This window comes from Coffea arabica, chromosome 8e (genome assembly GCF_036785885.1).
Source record: "Coffea arabica cultivar ET-39 chromosome 8e, Coffea Arabica ET-39 HiFi, whole genome shotgun sequence".
In the NCBI taxonomy this organism is placed as follows: domain Eukaryota; kingdom Viridiplantae; phylum Streptophyta; class Magnoliopsida; order Gentianales; family Rubiaceae; genus Coffea; species Coffea arabica.
Genome location: NC_092324.1, coordinates 1,876,176 through 1,895,653, shown reverse-complemented (window position 1 = coordinate 1,895,653; position 19,478 = coordinate 1,876,176). Strand labels below are relative to the sequence as shown.

Here is a 19,478-nt window from a genome sequence, read left to right as displayed (position 1 = left end):
TCCTTTTTATTCTTACGTCAAGCCTTAGCTATATCATCTTCAAAGGCTTTCAAATAAAAGAAGCACATTCTCAGTGGGTCTCTATTATTCTCATTAATGACATTGCTGGTAACTAGTGACAGAGTAATATTGCCTTTTTGTTTTTAGTAATGTTGCTTATGATCTTTGAGATGCTAAATCTTCATTGGACCAGAAACTGAAAGCAACTCAATTCAGAAATAAAACTAATCCAGTTCAATATTTTGTGTCGCCCCACAATAAAGGAGAAACTAATTATGGGCTGGGAACACCTTTTGAAACTTTTTCATAGTCCAGTCAGACTCAAGAAGATTGATGATGGGGCAAAGTTAATTTAATTGTTTGGTCCCTGCTAGAGAGTTTTGGAAGTTTGTCCATGCTCAGAGGAATTCATTCGATCTAACACTTTTATCTGTTTTGGTGCACCCCAATAGATGAATATATTGTTCCTCTATGAAGTTCATTTCTGCCTTTCTTCATTCGTGTATTTGTGTTGTTTTTCACTAGAAAAAGATAAAACAAATGGAGGGTTGTCACCATAATTTGATGCGCAATTACTTGAACTGATTTTTTTTTTACTGTAGAATGTGCATCGACAAAATTGAGATGAATGTTGGAGCCAAGTCTGCCTTTCTATGTTGTACTACTACAAAAGTACGAGGAAACAAATTCAGTAGCAGGTTATTTTTCTTTTGTCTTTTCAGCATTGTATTTCGTCTTACCACATTTGCCGCAAGACAAGTTTGCAATGAATCAGGCTAACCAAAAACATATATTTTGGAATTAAAGGGAGAGAATCTACTTCATATAAAGCAAGAATTTTTCTTCTTGCAGAAAATCAAGCTTACTGTGTGTTATTAATAACCCCTCCAGTAAATGTTGGCCAAGAATTATTCATGATTTACCTTCTTCCTGCAATAATTTATTCCGTAGGGTAGATTGAATCAACTTGAAATGTTATATTCTTTCTTCAATACTGCAAATTAGTATCATTTACCCCTTTTGGTGTCAATTACCCTGTGGGAAATAATAAGATAAATAACGATGGCTTCATTCTTCGCATCCTGAATATTCTTACTTCAACTCTTCTGTTATCCTCTTTGACTGCTTCCAAAGGAAAGAATACACTTTCTCAATTAATCTCTGTTATTCTGTATCAGCGTGACATTGCTCATACCTGGTGCCAAGTATTGCTGCTTATGATATTTTTTTTGGTTATCAAGGAGAGCTAAGTAGCTCAATACATAGATACTAAACGGAGGGTGGTTACTCCCACAATATCCAAGTTCATCCATCTCCGAACTATATCCGGTGGGCTCTGTAAATGATACAACCCTGACTCCTTATTGAGGCTATCTTTAGCTAAACAATCCGCACTATTGTTTCCTTCCCGCCAAATATGCGATATCCTCATCTCCCATTCCTCGTGTCTCCACTGATCAATTTGTTTTAGCAGATTAGAGTAAGGGCTCAAGTGAGGTGGCTTGTCCAGAAGCAAAATCGCAGCTTTTGAATCTGTTTCTACAATCACTCTCTTATGTCCAGCTTCCCAGGCCAACCATAGTCCATGTATGATTCCCCATAGCTCTGCAGCTATATTCGAAGCTACTCCCAAATTCACCTCAAACCCTCCTTTCCATATACCGAACTCATTTCTCATAATCCCTCCAGCTCCAGCCACCCCCGGATTGCCTGCTGACGCCCCATCTACATTTACTTTGGTCCAACCCGTCGGTGGTTTCTCCCAGTGAATGAAGTGCCAATCCTTCCTGTGTGTATCCGTTTTGTTTAATATTGCTGTCTGTGCCTGTCTCGCACGAGCCACAATCTAATATTGCTTATGATATTTCACATGCATAAATTTTCATTTTCACATGATAGAATATTGTAAGTGAGAACTAACAGGAATTTGAAGCAACTTAATTCAAAAATAAAACCAATCCGTGCTTCAACAAATCCAGTTCAATTTCTGTGTTGCCCCAACAAAAAGAAGAAAATAATCATGGACTGTTGAAACAATTATGGTTTGTAACTTAAGGAAACAATTATGGTTTGTAACTTAAGGAAAGAAGCCCTCTTAATTCTGATGGAACTTTAATAAGTAACACCCATTATCAGGATTTAAATAATCTAGTTAAAACAACCAGACATGAAGAATTTTTTCCAGATTAAAGGATTTCCATTGGTCACCCCCTGGCAATAGTATCACCCATATCTAGATATTCTAAATTCTGAAGCTCTCAAATGCATCTGGGATTGTTTTTAACTTTCATTCTCCTTCATTTGGGATTTCTTTAAATTCGCACCTCCAAAATCCAAAACCTTGATTAACTTACCTGATAAGAGAACAGATTTTGGATAGTGACTCCATGGACCAATACCCATACATGTTTTGTATATAGTGTGTTTTCACTAAGAGCACGCCCTATTTCAGTTATAGTTTCTTCAGGGCCGCTTAAAGTTTTGTACCAGCTCGCTGATCTTGATAAAATTTTGTCGGTATATAAGGAAAACTTAACGATCCAAACCAGTAATTTTATGAACTGTTCTAGAGAGATCAAGTTGAAAATCCATTTGGCATTTCTATAAATTCACACCTCCAAAATCATAAAACTAATCAAGAGAACAGATAAGGAGGCTTTTTAACTAGTGACTCCATGATCCAAACCTTTATGTGTCTGTGTCTAAAGTTTTCTCCAGCAGCATGCTCTATTTCAGTAAAAGTTTTTTAACTGCCACTTAAAGATTCATACCAACTTGCTGATCTTGAAAACTATTTCTTGGTATATAAGACCTTAACAATCCAAACCAGTGATCTCAAGGTATTTACCGGAGATACCTTGTAATTTCTCCAATTTACTTGGTGAGTGAAAGATGCTTATTGGCACTCTATCTGACTCAATAACAAATGGTTCTTACACCAACACAACACTGGCAATTAACTCAGCAAGAGTCACTAAAAGTTATGCATATCATCTTACTCTATAAGACGTATTTTCCATATGAAAATCATTCCTTAATACAGACATCCACCAACTCCATCTGACGCATTAGTTATTGGCTCCTTGCACTACAACTGACACTCACAACTAAGACTAAGCTTACAAGGTCTCTGTATATCTGAAAGAGTCCAGTTACAGTTCAATGTAGTTTCATATCAAAATCATTCTTCAAGAAAACCCCATTCAAAATACTATCTAACAGCATTTTAAAGCTTCATCTAAATACTTTCTATGATATAGCAGGTAACTGTTTAAGGGAGTATGTTGACCTGTATCTTAGTATCTAATATCTAACAGCATCTTGTGTCATTGCTTCATTTATTAGTGCTTCTAGCTTCCAGTTACATTCATTCACATTATGTGCATCCACACTATCACTTAGCTTGTACCTTCAAGGAATTATATCCACAGAAAAAAAAAGAAATTAAAAAAATATATAAACAGTTTCCACACAGATTAAGGACATTCACAACAATTTATGCATCCTGCAACGGACTCAATTGAGTAGTTTTAGCACACTTAAAATTGAGTAAGATCAGCACTCGTACAAACCATCCCATAGATCACCTTCTTCTTCTTCTTTCTTTTTGTTTTTACCCATCCCTTCACCCTTCCCACCTCTAATTGTCATGCCCAAAATTTGAACCCTACACCTGGCAGTGGGAAGTATTATAAGAGCCCTCCCCTGCCCCAGTGTTTCGTTCATTTCATCCTTCAATCTGCACAATAATGCCTTGAACTTATTGCATGATGCATTTACATTTTATAGCAAGACACTAGGTCATATCCCCAGAATTACTATGGGGCATGCCAGTTTGAAAAGCTCCCACGAAATGGCCACAGCATCATTTCCTAGAGGAATATCACAACTTCAGCATCAAACATTGAACACATCATTGGACAGACCACATGAACAGTTGACAAAGACCTCTTAACAACTCAAACAAGTAAAAAGTCAGTTGCAAAACAGACACTTGGATCATTTGTGAACAGTAAAATATAACTTTATTGATAACACATTGATTCATACAAATTACAAGATTCCAATGAATATCCAAAAAATAATAACTTATCAACACTCTCGTCTGCCATAAAAAGTATTGGTAACAGGTTTCTACAATGGACTCAAATCCAGTATTGAAAGAGTATTCATCAATCTCTATCCTTAAAATTTTTAAAGTGTATCACTCTGTAATACAAAATTTTTACCTTCTCAAGGCAGCCAGAATTCGATTGCCACTCTCTTATCTAAGCCTCACTAGAAGCAGCCTTAGAACTCCTGAAATCCTTCTTCAATTCTGCCACTCTTTTCATACAAGCCGCCTTCGTTTTCCCAGGCACAGCAGCTGCAATCTTCTCCCACCTCATTGCTACATCCTTAGGAAAGGATTTTAGAGCATTAAGCAATGCTAAATCCTCCCCAGCACTCCATCCACTACTGTCTCCCTTAGCTTCAACGCTCTGCAATCCTCCAACATGACTCTCATTTCCCCCCTCGATTCGCCTATCCACCGGCTTCCTATCCTTCAAAAACTTCTTATAACTATCCTCGTCACTCACTTTTTTTTCCCCCATTTCCTTTGATCTCTTTATCACACTGTCTACGCTATGCCTGCCCTTAAAACCCTCAGCTACAGCCTCCCAACGTCCCGGCTTCCCTACCGGATGCTTCCCCATCAACTTCTTCAACAACTCGTCATCCCCCGCATCCCACTGCACCTCCTCATTCACAACCTTCCCCCCGCTCTTCTCAAATTTTGCAACTGACCCATTTCCATTCACCGATAACCCATTTTGTTCCACCGCTTCCCAGCCGTAATCCGGCCTGGTTGACCCGGATCCATTTCCTGACCCGTCTTGTCTCCTTGTAGATTTTACTGACCTTCTACCGCTTCTTTTGCTAACCTCATCAGATATTTCAGTTTCCTTTGTGGGTTCCGGTAGGGGTGGGCCAAGGCCGACCCGGATGTCGCCGGCGGTGAGGGAGAGGGGAGCAAATGGGCCGACGAGGAGGGAAAGAGAGAACCATATGAAGAGGGATTGGAAGGGATCTAAGGTGAAGTAGAGGAATGACAGAGCGAGGAAAAGAGCAGAGACAGTGAGAGAAATGAAGAGAGTGGGTTTACGGAGAGATGGGGGATCTTGGGACGATTGGGCGGGCTCGGGTGTAGGCTTCGATTGGAGGACGAATCTGGGTCGGGCATCTTCGTCTAAGAACTCCATGGTCAAATCTCAAAACCAAAAAGCCGTCTCCTCAAACCACAGAAAACGTGGAAACTCTGAAAGAGATCTACGTCCCTTTACCGTTTGCATAAGTTGATAGAAGGGAGCGCTTTCGCATCTTGGACAAAGAGGAAAGCGGTCTCTGCTTCTCACGTCTTTCCCTTAGGTGGTCTCTCTTTTTTTACTTATTCCACTTTAATTTTGCAAGTGACCAGCATTTTTTGTTCTCTCTCTCTTTTTTTTTTTTAAATTTTTTTATGTGGTAACCACTAACCAGCTATGTATTATTTCATCTAATGCATGTTTTTTACTTAATACTTCTATTTAATTTTGAAAAAATAGTGAATTTAAAATTTTGAAAATATTGCATTAAAAAATTCAACCTTAAACTTGAAGAACAAATCATAACTTGTGTCCTAATATTCATCATGTTTAAAAAAATGATTTAATTCTCACTTGCCCACTATGTGGCCTTCTATTCATGTAGGATGATGATGCATGAAAAATCAAGTAGATTATTTGGGATAATTTTTTGCAAAAAAATATTGTTGCTGTTTGGATTGTGAATTATTAGAGATATTTTTACTGTAGCACTTTTTGTGATGTGATGTATGTGAGATAAAAAGATAATTGGGAAGATAAAAAGGTGTGTTGGAAATTGTAATGATGATGTAAGCAAATATATTTTGGCAAATAAACCGCAATCCAAACAAACATATATATAGCACTGTATTGATGATCCAAGCAAATAAAATTTGGCTAATAAGTGCTATCCAAATAAACTACAAAACATTCTAAACCTTTTGAATGAAGGATGAAGACACGTTAAAAAAAAAAAAAAAAAAGAGGTGAAAATTTGTCATTCTCTTCATAACTCGCTAAAATAGAGCAAGAAGCAGAAATATTGAAACTCAATAGACAGTAAGAAACGGAATGTCACAAACATGCCATGATATATAAGAAGCTGTTGGTTTACTGTTGAAATGCTGCTTATCATGTCATACCTGCAAATGTTCAGTAGCCTTTATGAAGAGGCCTGCCAAGCTAACTTCAAAATTTCTGATCCTCATATCAGTTGAAAAGGGTTTGTTTGGATTGTAAGTTATTTGAGATATTTTTACTGTAGTACTTTTTGTGATGTGATGTATGTGGGATAAAAAGGTAATTGGGAAGATAAAAAGGTGTATTGGAAATTGTAATGATGACGTAAGCAAATATATTTGGGGAAATAAAGACCAATCCAAACAAATATTGAACTTAGAATTTCATAACCAACAGATCATGGATTCTTCATACATCCACAATATATATACTTTCAAAAACTTAATATGGCATCCACAATCCACAGTTGTGAAAATTTCAGCAAGTTTTGTACATTTTCAGTCCTTTACTCCTCACTTGTCAATCCACTTTTAAGTAGCCATCCAAGAGTGACAATACATGAAACCTGTAATTAAGCAAAATTAACCAATGCTAACATTTTCTTTTTGCAAATATAAGAAACAGCATCTTGTTTTTGTACTTATTTTGGGAGAGGAAGGGATGAATGTTCCATCTGAGAGAATGCCTATGTAAATCAGAGACTACTACCTGAATGCATGTAGTATCAAACCAGTAAAAGCTATTTATTCCTTGAACTTCAGGCGCCCTGCAAGGCACAACAGACAAGATGTGGCATCAAAAACTTTTAAGAGCATGACTAGTTCAGTCAACTCATAATTTTCAAGGCAAGTAAAACTATAGTTGTACAATCCAATGCAGAGTTCTCTTTACTTTGTTTTCAAGGGAAAAAGAAAAAAAAAAAGCCAAATCAACCTTGTAACAGGTTAAAGATTATATATTTCCAATGTCATAGTCATTTAATCACCAATTTCACTTCAATGAATTCCATATCTAGCTTTTACCTGTTCATTTGCTGAGGAGAAAATGGTTTTGACTGATTCAAAAACATCTTCAACAGGCCTTGCAGCATCCACCTGCCAATTGAAAACTTGGTTGTTGCTGCTGCAGGAACCAAAACAGTCATTTGTTCATAAACTCATGAAGATGAAAGATTGCTTACCTTCCGTACCTTCCCCTTTGAAGCATAATAATTAACCAGAGGCAGAGTGGACTCTTGAAAAACTCGAAAGCGTTTCTTTATTGTTTCAATGTTATCATCTTCTCTTCCCTAAGATTTTGAGTGCAAGTCAAATGCTATCCTTTCTTTATCCATAATAAGGAAGAAACCTACATTTTGTAAAAGCACTAAACAGAAACCATGAGCATGTCAACTTGGCTTACAGAAACCTAACCTGGTTTCTGGATAGAAGGCGCTTTGTCATCTCCTCTTCTGGACAATCAAGAAACAGTATGAAATCTGGTTCAATCTTTGTCTACAGAAAAGAAGAGTTGAATTCGAAGTCAATCTTTTTAAGTGTGGCTTTGACAAAGTGATGGTTTTGTCAGAAGCCCAGTACACTGGGATTAGGGGAATACAAGTTTAAATTGGAAGGAGAATGTATTGGGTTCAAAACTCAAGCTTTCAGTTGAAAAGTATACTTACAAGTTTCTCAAACGTTCTAACATTCTCTTCATCTCTGGGGAAGCCATCAAGAAGAAATTTGTCGTTGTCAGTTTCTTGCATAGCTTTTTGAATAAGCCTAACCGTTATATCAGATGGAACAAGTTTTCCCTCATTCATCATGTTCTGGATCATGGTGCTGCAGAATCAATAAGGACATGATGACAGTATGAAGTCAGAGAGTAAGAACTATTTAAACGATAACCATAATCTCACAAAAATTTTACATCAGATCCATTTCAACTACATAATATCATGCCAATGTTGTATGGTCAATACCATGGAATCAAACATTGTTCAACTGATACTTCGTGCTCAATATTCTGAGAAATAAAATTGTAAGACCAATAAATCAAGGGAAAACCAAGACTATATACCCATGCTCTGAGCCAGCTTTGATTTCTTTCCTGAGAAGATCACCGGAACTGAGGTGGCTATAACCAAATTGTTCAACAATTTTGGCACACAGAGTCCCTTTTCCACTTCCTGGACCACCTGTTAGATGCATAATCCAAAGCCATCCCACCGTAAGAAAGAATAAAAGAAGTGACACAAGTATATTGAGAAAGGTCACAGATTGACAATTACAAGGTCAGAAACACTAAAATTATTGATCAAAAGGAAAACCATATTCATGTGAGGTTGTTAGGGTTATTGCAAAGGAAAATTGAAGAGAAAAGGCAAAAGAAACTCGGATGCTGACACATGGGTGGATGCATATGGTTACCGAACTTGGCAACCAAATATCTAAAAACAAAAACAGGTCTTTAATTAACAACTTCAGGTGCTATGAAAATGAAACACAGCCACATCAAGGAATGATTAAAAATACTTTCTTTTCTGCCAAATAGAGGGTTTCAGAAAAGGACGGAGCAACTAAAACTCGTTCACTCAACTAAGCCAAAGGAACTAAAAGCACTATGAAGCCATTCTCCGAAATAAATGAATTTGGTGCACTAGCTCCTTTTATCATTCACTCCTCTTGCTAATAAAAGATATAAAAGCCTTGCAGGTGTTTCTTCCAGTCACAAGCAGCAAATTTGGTTCCATGTGGTCCATACAACTAGAAAGGCAAACTTGATGAGACAATTTTCCAAGATGATTTTGAAATTATTTGGCAGTTTATCTGTTTGATTTGAATCTGTGTCAACATGTCTTTTGCTCAACTTTCTCGAGTTTCTTGGACTTGTGTCCTCTGTTATATGGAGGAAAGACAATAAGTAGAGATCCACCTTCAAGATTTGTTGAAAAAGCTGTGTACAATTCATGAGTTTAATTAATCAGAACAGAAGTAGTCTATTTTGACTGCAGAATTGGATCAGAAGACACTTCCTGTGGATTTAAATATAACTAAGTGGAATATGACCGTTTAAATGCTCATATAGGTTAGGAACAGGAGCAGAGAATCAATCCCAAATGCTCACCCAAGACAAAAACAACTTTGACCTTCTTCTGTTTTGGCAACCTTCCATCATGCTCCTCCTGTATTATGAAATCCTTTCATTGATCAGACTGAATATGATCTGTGCTGATTCTAGCTTTATAAACTAAACATTAGCAAGCAAAAACATATCTACTGAGGCAATTCATCAAGGTAAAGCTCTGCACAAGTCCAGTAGTACTTACCTTTCAATCCAATCACCCATTACCTAGATGTTGTGTGGAGATAGTATTCAGATGGAGCAAATCAAACATGTAATTGTCCAGAATTAAGAACATAATTCTTTAGCTGGCTCCTTAAACTGCCTATAAATTTAACCTAGAAAATCATGTCTAGAACAGATCAACTTTTTAAATCACCATGCACTAGGCTTGCTCATTTCAAAATCATGGGCAAACAAAAAGCAGTATATATCTACCTCGGTTGCAAAACCCATAATAGATTTTAGGAGAGCACAACAATTTCCCATTGAGGTAAGCTCCTACAAAGTCAAAAACAAAATTTAACCCAAGTATATTACCTTATAATCAGGCGATAATATCCTTCTGAAACATATTTATTTCAGCAAATATGCAATTGCCGGTACTGAAAATTAACAAACAAAATCCAAACCACCCTTTAATCAAAGCTAAAAACAATCATATAGCACTAGGAGGATGATCAGCTAAAACTAGATGTCACTTTCATATGCCTTGCGAACAAGAAACAAGAACGTACCATTCCAAACTAAAGCACTGATTTCATGCAGTCAAACAGTCTAAGCAGCATAGAAAATTCTAGTGATTAAGATCAGAAAAAACAATAGATGTAAATGGGGAGAAGAGAAAGGTACCTGGTACAGTTGTTGTAGTTGCTGGAAGCTAGGAAGTTAGCAAGAGACAAAGAAGAACCGAGAAACGTAATAGTAAGAGTAACGGAGCAGCAGTATTTAGTAAGCTACTGACATGGAATAAGTTATTCTATGCGTTAAAACTACGATGCTGTCTTTTTGGAAGGTTGATACAATTTTAAATACTACTAATCAACTTTTGTACCATTTTAATTTTACTCGACGAAAAGAATAATTAGTGCCACAAGAAACTTTGCATTGTGAATTTGGCATTTTCCATTGCCATTTTGGATCCCATTTGGAAAGGTATATATGTTTAGTTCTTCTTGACAAAAAAAATATTGGACCCAAGTTTTTTGTGCACTTTTTAAGCTCCAAAGTAGTCCAATTCAAGTCTGCCTAAGTGCCAAGTGTGGAGCAAAAGAATTATAGTGACTTTTTTTTTTGTAAGTGATTTAGCACATTGCTTTGCAAGATTTGATTTTGTCTTTACAAATTTGAGTGGCAGAAATTGATTAGCCAGTTCAAATATGAAAAATTTACCTTGTTAAGTTGACAACAGGTTAATCATGCTTGATAAAAGTACCTTCGAGAATGTTTTATCAAGAAATCAAATGAAGTTTCAACAAAATGTTTGTATAGTATATTTTTCTATGTTTGGTTCTACCTCAATGAGATAATTAATAGTATAAGAAATTTACACAATGGCAAAAAAAAAAGCTGCAGTGGCTTAATTTGGATTCCACTAATCTTCTTAACCATATTTCCGTAGAATTTTAAACATATTTTCGAATCAACATTTTTTGTACTACATTAATAAAAAAAAAAAGTTTCAATAAAAGCTTTATAAAGACACCTCAAAACATCTAATTGATGAAAGATCATTTTAATTCATGACCTATAATAATCTGGCCAAGTTAAAAGCACAAATCTAACAGTTCGAACCACAGGTTAAACATGAATAGTGATGCTCGAAATAGCTCCGTTTGGATCAGCTATTTTGGGGAGTGTTTTTGAAAAATTTTACTGTAACAATATATATGAAAAATTTTTATAATAAAAACTTTTTGAAAATTTTGAGTTATTGTATATTATTTTAGTATTGTATTTAAAAAACTTGTTTTGAAAAAATGACCAATCCAAAAGGAGCCGTAGGTATAAGAAATTTACATAATTTAAAAAAAATACTGCAATGGCTTAATTTGGATTCCACTATTCCTCATAAACGTATTGCCAAAGAACTTTAAATATAATTTTCAATCAACATTTTCTGTACTACATTAATCAAAAAAGAAGTTTCAATTTATGAAAGATCATTTCAATTCATGACCTATAATAATCTGGCCAAGCTAAAAGCATCTATAAGAGTTCAAACCAAAGTTTTTTTTTTTTTCATTTTCGGAACGACTTTTTTAAAATTATTTTGACAAGAGTGCGGGGTGTAAACTGATGAAGTAAGCATCATTATACCGAAATTTAACTGTAAAACACCAAACTATACAATCCCTATCTGATCTTGCCGCCAAATCTTGGACAGAAAAAGATGACCGTTAGGCTAAGAGCCGCCAGAAATTCAATCGACCTTTCCTCAAGAACCCTTGAAAAGTTCATCAAAACCCAGAGAAATCTTGCCAGGCCAACTCCAAAACTCTGGTCTGATACCGATAAACGAGTGCCCAGCCATCTAGACCATGATGGGGTGCAGATTTTAGATCTTAGCCACCCCATGCTGCGCATTTTAGACTCTATCAGTCCTAATCTCTACCATTTCAATCAAATTTATACCCAACTCGTTGTCTCGGGCCTCATTCAACACCCACTTGCTTCCGGCAGAGCAATTAAAAAACTCTGTTCTTCTCAATCGACACTTCCTTATGCCATTAAAATATTTGATAATCTTGAAAACCCAGATGCTTTTTTATGTAATACTATAATTAGAGGATATGTGAGATTCAATGACCCAAAAAAGGCATTGGCCTTTTACTATAATGGAATGGTTAAAAATTGCATCTTTCAGAATAATTATACTTTTCCTATATTAGTTAAAGCTTGTGCTGATATGGGTTTGTTAGAAGAAGGGATAAAGATTCATTGTTGTGTCGTGAAATGTGGGTTTGAGTTGGATTTGTTTGTTAGGAATGCTCTGATTCATATGTATTCTGTTTGTTTAAAAATTTGGGATGCAAGGAAGGTATTTGATATATGTTCTGAGTCAGATTTGGTAACATGGAACACTATGATTGATGGGTATGTGAAGAATGGAGAACTGGGTTTTGCAAGGCAGATTTTCGATGGGATGCACGAAAGGGATGTTTTTAGTTGGAATTCAATGATTACAGGGTATGTAGGGGTTGGGGATATGGTGGCGGCAAAGGAGTTGTTTGAGGAGATGCCTTCTCGTGATGGTGTTTCTTGGAATTGTATGATTGATGGCTATGCCAGGTCTGGAAATAAAGATGGAGCGAGGATGTTGTTTGATCAAATGGATTGCCGGAATATGGTTTCTTGGACTTCTATGTTGGCTCTTTATGTGAGGTTGAAGGACTATTCTGAGTGTTTGAGATTGTTTGATGAGATGATGGTGGAAGGAGATGTTCAGCCGAATGAGGCTATACTTGTAAGTGTTCTGATCTCTTGTGGACATCTGGGAAGGCTTGATCGAGGTCAATGGATTCATTCTTATATAAAAGGTAGTGAACGAATCAAGCCAGATGTGTTGCTTATGACAACTCTCTTGACAATGTTTGCAAAATGTGGGGCTATGGATTTGGCAAAGTTGATCTTTGATGAGATGCCAGAGAGAAGTGTTGTATCATGGAATTCTATGATTATGGGATATGGGAGGCAAGGGCATGGAGAAAAAGCTCTTGAAATGTTCATGGAGATGGAAAAGTGTGGACTGATGCCAAATGATGCCACTTTTACATGCATCCTAAGTGCATGTAATCATACTGGGATGGTGTTAGAGGGCTGGTGGTACTTCGATATAATGCATAGAGTTTACAATATAGAGCCCAAAATTGAGCACTATGGTTGCATGGTTGATCTCTTTGGCCGGGCTGGCTTGGTGCATGATTGTGAAGAACTTGTCAAGACAATTCCCGTGCAAGCAGGAACAGCTCTGTGGGGGTCTGTACTTTCAGCGTGCAGGACCTACTCCTGACTAGAACTTGGACAGATTGTTGCAAAGCGATTAATTGATATGGAACCAGGGGATATTGGGCCATACGTGTTATTGTCCAACATATATGCCACAGAAGGGAGATGGGACGATGTGGAGAATGTAAGAAAGTTGATGAAAGAAAAGGGCACAGAAAAGGAAGCTGGGTCTAGCCTTGTGCACTTGATGGATTTACAATCAGATATGTCTCAGAAAACTAGATCAGCCCACAAGAGAAGCATGGTTTACTCTATGTTGAGTGAGATGGGTGCTCAATTGAAGTTGTCATGCAGACAATAGAACAGGAAGAGGAATATATATTCTTTGTGGAAGAAATTATCAATATTGGTTATTCGGAGACCAAATTCATGAATAGAAGGATTAAACCAATACAAAACTCCCTGCTAGAGAAGATTGAGTTCAGTAAATTACATATTTGAGGCAAAGGGTAAACATTTGATGATTCTTTTTTAAACCAAAGATTTCGCTCAGCATATGCAAAAAATCAGAACGTGTTCGTGTTAATATTGAGTTGCGATTATTTGAGACGTAAGCATGCTAGGCAACACTGAAGAGGTAAAAAGTTGACCTGAATACCAATTATCTACCAGATATCCTAGCCCGGCTTCTGAATTGAAGGTGATGGTATGACTTTTCGTGGTTCATCGCTTGCATAGACAATAGGGTGATTTCCTAAGTTATGATTGCCCAACTTCATCGTGGAATACTTTTGATCTCTCAGTTTATGAATTAGCATTGGCATTCAAGTATTCAAGGCCATTGCTGCCCAGGTGAGATATAGTTCATAAATATGTATCACTTCTGTAAATTCACAAAAGTTGTTCAGTTTGTTCAGAAGTAACATGAAATGCTGTATATTGACAGATACAATCAACGTCTTGTCTATCAGAGATATGAAGCTTTGAAAGCTTTATGAGTAAATGTTGAAAGAAAAATAATTATGTCTTGCATCCAATTTATTCATATGCAATCAATTCTTTTAACATAGAAGGAGGATACAATTAGTCCATAGTCTATGGTAGAGAATTACTACAAACCTATAATTCTTCTCATGGTTACTTTGACTAGTGAGCAGTAATGGAATGACTACATGTAGAACTCCAACTTCTTGCACCATCTCCTGACTAAAATTGGATAGGAACCGAATAAAAAATAAAGCACAAGAACACCGAGGACTTATTGACCGTAGAATGACAACATTCAGTTTCTTTGGCTAAGCATTTACTTGTACTCCTGAGTCATATGTGTCTCCAGGTTTCCAATTTCCTGGTATGTTGTTGACTGGAACTACCCATGTCTGATCTTCATCATTGGCACTAAATAGCATCCTTATCGATAAAGGCCCACTTGGCGGCGAGGTGGTCGTCCATACTGCTCCATGAGTCCTATCCAAGAGTTTACAAACAAAGTTTTGTGTCTGCACAAAGAAAAATGTGCGTTTATAAGTTAAGCATGCTTCTGAACTATAGTCAAGGAGTCTAGGTAGCGTGCTTTTACCCAGACTGATTAATTAATATTGCGACACTCAAAGTCGGTGAAACAAAACTATTCTGGTTTTACAGATAGTTTGACAATATCTTTCATAAACTTGGTCGATGGAAAATGAGTAGGTTCCAGTATCAAAGGGGAAAAAGCATTGTATGGTACCTCACAGAGCTGCACAGCTGTAATGTCCATCTTTCCTTGCTGGTACAATATTTCAAAAGCTAAATAATAAGGGTTATTGCTGCTCTCATCGATCTTGAATGTAATATTTTTGTTAGGGTAGCTACATGAGACCCTGTTCAAAGAGAGACAGAGATTCATTTAGTTCACAGAGGTTTTACATTGTTTTCTATGGAGGATATAATGAAGTTTTGTGTTTTCATGGACTTGCTTAATTACTTTTATAGAATAAATCGATGATAAACCCAAGGAAAAGAGCATATAGTTCCTGCAGATGTTCTCCTCTCAGTCATATGAAAGTTCAATTTGTGAGCTTCTAACTTCTAAATCATATGTTATTAGTTAAATCTAGAGGCTTTCTTAATGACCATGAAGCATATCTTGTAGTTTTTTTGTTCATATGTGACTCTAACCTTCTATATTCAATGTCAACAATTCCAAGTGCCAGTAGAGAGGCTGCTGCATCTGTGCTCTGTGCCATCTGACTAAAGGCTCGCTGGCTGAGAATGAAGTCAGTTCGATCACTGATTCCATGGTCAGTTATGACTACAGTTACTCCTTTATCCAGGCAATAATAACTGTAAGTGCACCTTACCTGATTAAGAGCAGCATGATAGAGTCATTAGAGACATAAATATAGATACAAGCATATGAAATTGTTTAACATTCTAATGACATGTATAATACCTGATAGCAAGCACCACATCCTACACCCCCTCGATATAGTTCTGATGCAGCCGAAACGTCACCGCCGTTGAGTGTTGCTCCAAACTTACCAAAGCCACATTCCCCAACTGCAATCATGTTAAGCACGATATTAAGCATGAATTCATGTCATCTAAAATTGCAAAGCAAGCAAGACAACACGCTTTCATGCTCATGTTTATAAATTTGTATATGTAGCTTGATCCTGACCTTCTGTTCCTTTTTGGTCAGAATTTGGGTAATAACCTGCCCGAGAATGGATAAAACAATCAGGACAGGTCTCAGACTTTCCAAGACTCTGCATGAAAAGGAAACATGCAACAGAGATCAAGAGCCATCTCAGGGGTGCCATTTTAGGAGTAAGTTGCAAATGCAGGGTAGAGGGATGCAAATGAAACAAGAAGTTGGTTGCAGAGGAAGTGGATGATGAGTTCTGCTGTATTTATAGAGCTAAACAAGCAAATTGCCTCCTGTTCGGTAAAATCTATGACTTTGACGTTCTGTTCAAGTTCGATTTGAATTAATGAATTCTGTCAAGTTGGTACCCAGCAACTTTCTTAGACCACTTTCTGACCTTCCATAGTTTATAATTTTTCAAGGCTGCAGTCTGGAATCTGCAAAGACTCACTTTTCTTTCTTTCTCATGGTGTCATTCTTCATTTTTCCATATGTTCGAAGAATCAAAACCACTAAAAAACAACAGATTTGGATTTCATTTGAAAGTACCATCACGTTAGAGTTAGACAACCACTTTTGTCTATTCAGCAGGGAGCTAAAGTGTTCTATTTGGAGAAGAAAACAGTCTCTTTCTACTGTTTGGTGAGCTACCACAATAGTAGAGTATCTTTTTGCACGCTGCAGATTCAGAGAATTAACGCTTGGCAAGAAAAGAATTCCAATGAAACTTGTTATTCAGCTGAAATGGACATGGCCAGGAGAGGCAACAACATACTTTTCCTTCCTAAAACATCAAATTAGTGACTGTAATTTGTGCTTAATGATGTTGATTTGGTATCAATGATGTAGGCCCTATAGGCTAATGAGATGAGAGAAGACTAATTAATCCACAAGATTAGACAAATCTATAATCCATTCAACACATCATCCATGACATGGAAAGCATATTCAGGTAGGATCCTACCCAGTTTCTGTCAACTTGGGTTGCTGCCAGGAACTGACCATCCAAGAAATTAAGTGCTGTTTCCGAGACAACACAATCAAGCCCAGGAGCTATCAGAGAGGAAAAAAAAATCATGTCCAACTTTACTGAGAATTCAATTCGCAGACAAATAAAGCAGAGGTGATTGCAAACTTCATTAGAAGGAAGTGGAACTGATGATAACTTCCAATACACGAGTTACATCAGAACTCTCTGTTACCAAAATAAACTTTTCTGAGTGCAGAGAATCAACTTTTTATACAAAATTACGACTGAATACGATGATCAAAAACCATGAAAAAAATGAAAGAGTCTAGATTAAAGATTTACACCCATAGAAACTATCAGAATTTAACAGAAACCCCCAGCTCTCCCATAAAAAGAAGGAACAAAAAAGAGCATGCATACTAATTAATTAACCAGTTCCAGTAACACCCAAGTCCTCCTTGTCATCATCCTTGCCAGCACCAAAAACGGGACCTCCCTTGCCCACAGGATCCTCTACTTTCTCCTGAATTTTATCAACCTCAACATAGCCCTCATCCTCCTTGGAATAAAGGTCGGTTCTGGGCTTGTTCTCTCCTCCATCTTTTGATTCATACGTTGTAGCCGTATAGGACTCCTTTGGTTGTGCTCCTTGTGCCCCTGACATCCTTAATTGCACCTTCTTTTGGAACAACCTTAAATCTCTCTACCTATGTTCAATAATTTTTGTATTCCTTGGCACCGGTACCTAATTGATGGGGTTTTCCTTAAAATCCATCAATGAGATTCTAGGATGAACAACAACGTTTATCTGCATCGAATTTTGATCCCTTCGTGCCACGTTTCATGTTGCTAGTTTGTGTTGTGCATGCATGAAGGAGCGATGTTAGATGTGTTACACGTCCACAACCTTTGTATTATACGTGTTACATGCTCATCCGTGCTACGTACAGACTGTTTTGTTGCGGCCTACATGGCAAGTGCTGAACAATTCTACACAGAATCACACAAAATTGTCCAAGGGCGATTTTCATTTAATTTGAAGGTAGGGACATGGCCCAGTAAAATGGAGAAAAAATGGTTCAAAATGTTGTTTACATTTTTGCCAAAATGAATTTTTTCGTGCTTTACTTTTAAAATAGAAACTTTATAACCTTACACAATCAAATCGATAGAGCACTTTTTATCCTAAATCCCTTACATAACTTATACATGGTTAATTTTTTAAAGGAAAAAAAATTAAATCTCATTTATAATTAAATAAATGATCCAATTCACAATCATTTTTTCCTCTAACAAAGTAGTATCTGACTTGAATCATAATTATTTTTCTTCTAAAAAGTGGGATCTGATTTAATTCATATTCATTTTTGCCTTTAAAAAAGTGGGATTTGATCTTTTTGTACATGAAAAAATGATTACATGTGGATCACGTAATAATTTCAAATTAAAAAATGGTAGGGAACTTAGTTGAGGACAAAAATTTTGATAATTTAAATATGTAAAGAGCGTAAAATTAACATTTGAAAAGTGAAAGACGAAAATTTTCATTTAACAAAATGTGGAAGATGCTTTAAATGATTTTTCCTAAAATGAAATAAAATAGCCCAAATCTGTAGGCTTGAGCACAGATTAAACAATGTAATTGATTAGTATGAGCCGATAGTCAAAATTTCGCTGAATTACTTATAACATCATTGAATTGAGAGTGCAGGGGATTGTTAATATCACCCAAAAAAAAAAAATTGTAGCTTCTTGTCCATTGAAATTTTTGGGGATTCGTACAATAATTATGCTATAACGCAATTTAGCCATGAAAAGTTGAATAGAGCATATATACAGCACATCGAGTTGAAAAGTTGAAAGAGATTATTACCAGCAAAGAGTGAGATTCTGATTTCTGTGAAGGCCCAAATATGCTTTTATGTTGGCAAACAAATAAACTTTCAAACAAGTAGAAAATATAGATTTACCATTACGTATCTGAGATTGGCTGATTGACAGTCATTTACTATTTACGTATCTGAAGAATAGTGAGTTTTTAACGTTTGTTTTTCTTTCACAATAAATATCTTCTTTTAAAAGTGGTTTAATTGATTATTTCTTAGATTAATTACTACCAGGTGGAAAACTTGCTCATTTTTTTTCCACCCCAAGCCGATACTAGTTAAAATATATTGCAGCAGAACCGATCAATGTCTTCCTTTAAGGGATCGGGGATCCGGAACGGTTTTATGCATTTGAACAAAATATGCATGCATTTGTTCAGAATGTAAATCAATTTGAACAAAATGTAAATTTATCTCTTTTTTTTTTTTTGAGTCTCGCGCCCGTCGTTGAAATCGATGTACAACTTATAATTGGAGCCGTGAAAATTTTCTTAAGCAATCAAGGTCGTAAAATGTTCAGAAACGATTCCTGCCCCAAATTCTTACTGAAGGACGGGGTGAATACCCAATTTGGATAAAGATTCCATCTCAACATGCTTAATTAGAGCCCAAATGGCAACCTATTTGTAAACTGTAAACCTGGCCACAATGCCCTTGTCAATCTTTTGCCACAACACTCAAAAGTTCGTAGCAATGCTCGTGTTCCACTCATGGTTCAAAGCTCGGTCGAGACCGAGACGATTCGGCCGAATCGTCACTGGAACAGGATTTCCCGATTTGATATCGGAACAATATGATTTCGAGATAATGAATTACCG

The 19,478-nt window shown here is 36.6% G+C and overlaps 4 protein-coding genes across 23 annotated transcripts; 1 reads left to right on the top strand and 3 right to left on the bottom strand.

Annotated features, from left to right (window-relative positions):
* Positions 1-793: 793 nt before the first annotated feature.
* LOC113702993 (transcription factor MAMYB) lies at positions 794-5,960 on the bottom strand. Of its 3 annotated transcripts, none has more exons than XM_027224199.2 (2): positions 4,230-5,960; positions 794-1,825 (listed from the first exon to the last, which is right to left on the bottom strand). In XM_027224199.2, exon 1 carries the CDS (start codon positions 5,241-5,243, stop codon positions 4,269-4,271), a length of 975 nt encoding a protein of 324 aa, XP_027080000.1. In that variant the 5' UTR covers positions 5,244-5,960; the 3' UTR covers positions 794-1,825; positions 4,230-4,268. The 3 variants fall into 3 exon arrangements, with proteins under 3 accessions (XP_027080000.1, XP_027080001.1, XP_027079999.1); XM_027224200.2 differs by having other exon boundaries at positions 794-1,787; XM_027224198.2 differs by lacking the exon at positions 794-1,825 and adding an exon at positions 3,471-3,872 and having other exon boundaries at positions 4,230-5,959.
* Positions 5,961-6,492: 532 nt separating this feature from the next.
* LOC113703344 (UMP-CMP kinase 3-like) lies at positions 6,493-10,192 on the bottom strand. Of its 6 annotated transcripts, none has more exons than XM_027224680.2 (11): positions 10,080-10,182; positions 9,666-9,728; positions 9,433-9,565; positions 9,231-9,288; positions 8,184-8,301; positions 7,789-7,945; positions 7,538-7,618; positions 7,306-7,413; positions 7,148-7,219; positions 6,834-6,891; positions 6,493-6,690 (listed from the first exon to the last, which is right to left on the bottom strand). In XM_027224680.2, exons 6-10 carry the CDS (start codon positions 7,939-7,941, stop codon positions 6,883-6,885), a joined length of 423 nt encoding a protein of 140 aa, XP_027080481.1. In that variant the 5' UTR covers positions 7,942-7,945; positions 8,184-8,301; positions 9,231-9,288; positions 9,433-9,565; positions 9,666-9,728; positions 10,080-10,182; the 3' UTR covers positions 6,493-6,690; positions 6,834-6,882. The 6 variants fall into 6 exon arrangements, with proteins under 6 accessions (XP_027080481.1, XP_071917733.1, XP_027080479.1 ...); XM_072061632.1 differs by lacking the exon at positions 10,080-10,182 and adding an exon at positions 9,965-9,979; XM_027224678.2 differs by lacking the exon at positions 9,433-9,565 and having other exon boundaries at positions 10,080-10,192.
* Positions 10,193-11,557: 1,365 nt separating this feature from the next.
* On the top strand, positions 11,558-16,264 carry LOC113703108 (pentatricopeptide repeat-containing protein At3g29230-like). The gene has a single exon (XM_072061211.1). It carries the CDS (start codon positions 11,620-11,622, stop codon positions 13,237-13,239), a length of 1,620 nt encoding a protein of 539 aa, XP_071917312.1. The 5' UTR covers positions 11,558-11,619; the 3' UTR covers positions 13,240-16,264.
* Positions 14,181-17,639, bottom strand: LOC113703109 (expansin-like B1). Of its 13 annotated transcripts, XM_027224363.2 has the most exons (7): positions 17,195-17,639; positions 16,769-16,857; positions 15,838-15,925; positions 15,610-15,716; positions 15,336-15,517; positions 14,905-15,037; positions 14,181-14,674 (listed from the first exon to the last, which is right to left on the bottom strand). In XM_027224363.2, the coding sequence occupies exons 5-7, from the start codon at positions 15,401-15,403 to the stop codon at positions 14,471-14,473; spliced, it is 405 nt and encodes a 134-aa protein (XP_027080164.2). In that variant the 5' UTR covers positions 15,404-15,517; positions 15,610-15,716; positions 15,838-15,925; positions 16,769-16,857; positions 17,195-17,639; the 3' UTR covers positions 14,181-14,470. The 13 variants fall into 13 exon arrangements, 7 of the variants coding, with proteins under 7 accessions (XP_027080164.2, XP_071917313.1, XP_071917315.1 ...); XM_072061212.1 differs by lacking the exon at positions 17,195-17,639 and having other exon boundaries at positions 15,838-15,873; XM_072061214.1 differs by lacking the exon at positions 17,195-17,639 and having other exon boundaries at positions 15,336-15,422; positions 15,838-15,873.
* Positions 17,640-19,478: the final 1,839 nt, after the last annotated feature.

What these genes read in the sequence shown, in the direction of transcription:
- LOC113702993 (XM_027224199.2), bottom strand. Translation starts at nt 5,243, where the DNA reads ATGGAGTTCTTAGACGAAGATGCCCGACCCAGATTCGTCCTCCAATCG.
- LOC113703108 (XM_072061211.1), top strand. Translation starts at nt 11,620, where the DNA reads ATGACCGTTAGGCTAAGAGCCGCCAGAAATTCAATCGACCTTTCCTCA.
- LOC113703344 (XM_027224677.2), bottom strand. An exon ending in CAAAGTTGTTTTTGTCTTGG is followed by an intron (nt 8,302 to 9,230) that starts GTGAGCATTTGG and finishes TGCATCTAACAG; the next exon opens with GTGGTCCAGGAAGTGGAAAA. An exon ending in CAAAGGGGAAGGTACGGAAG is followed by an intron (nt 7,220 to 7,305) that starts GTAAGCAATCTT and finishes TTCAATTGGCAG; the next exon opens with GTGGATGCTGCAAGGCCTGT.
- LOC113703109 (XM_027224364.2), bottom strand. Translation starts at nt 15,979, where the DNA reads ATGGCACCCCTGAGATGGCTCTTGATCTCTGTTGCATGTTTCCTTTTC. An exon ending in GTTGACATTGAATATAGAAG is followed by an intron (nt 15,038 to 15,335) that starts GTTAGAGTCACA and finishes CTCTTTGAACAG; the next exon opens with GGTCTCATGTAGCTACCCTA. An exon ending in CAGCTGTGCAGCTCTGTGAG is followed by an intron (nt 14,675 to 14,904) that starts GTACCATACAAT and finishes TTCTTTGTGCAG; the next exon opens with ACACAAAACTTTGTTTGTAA.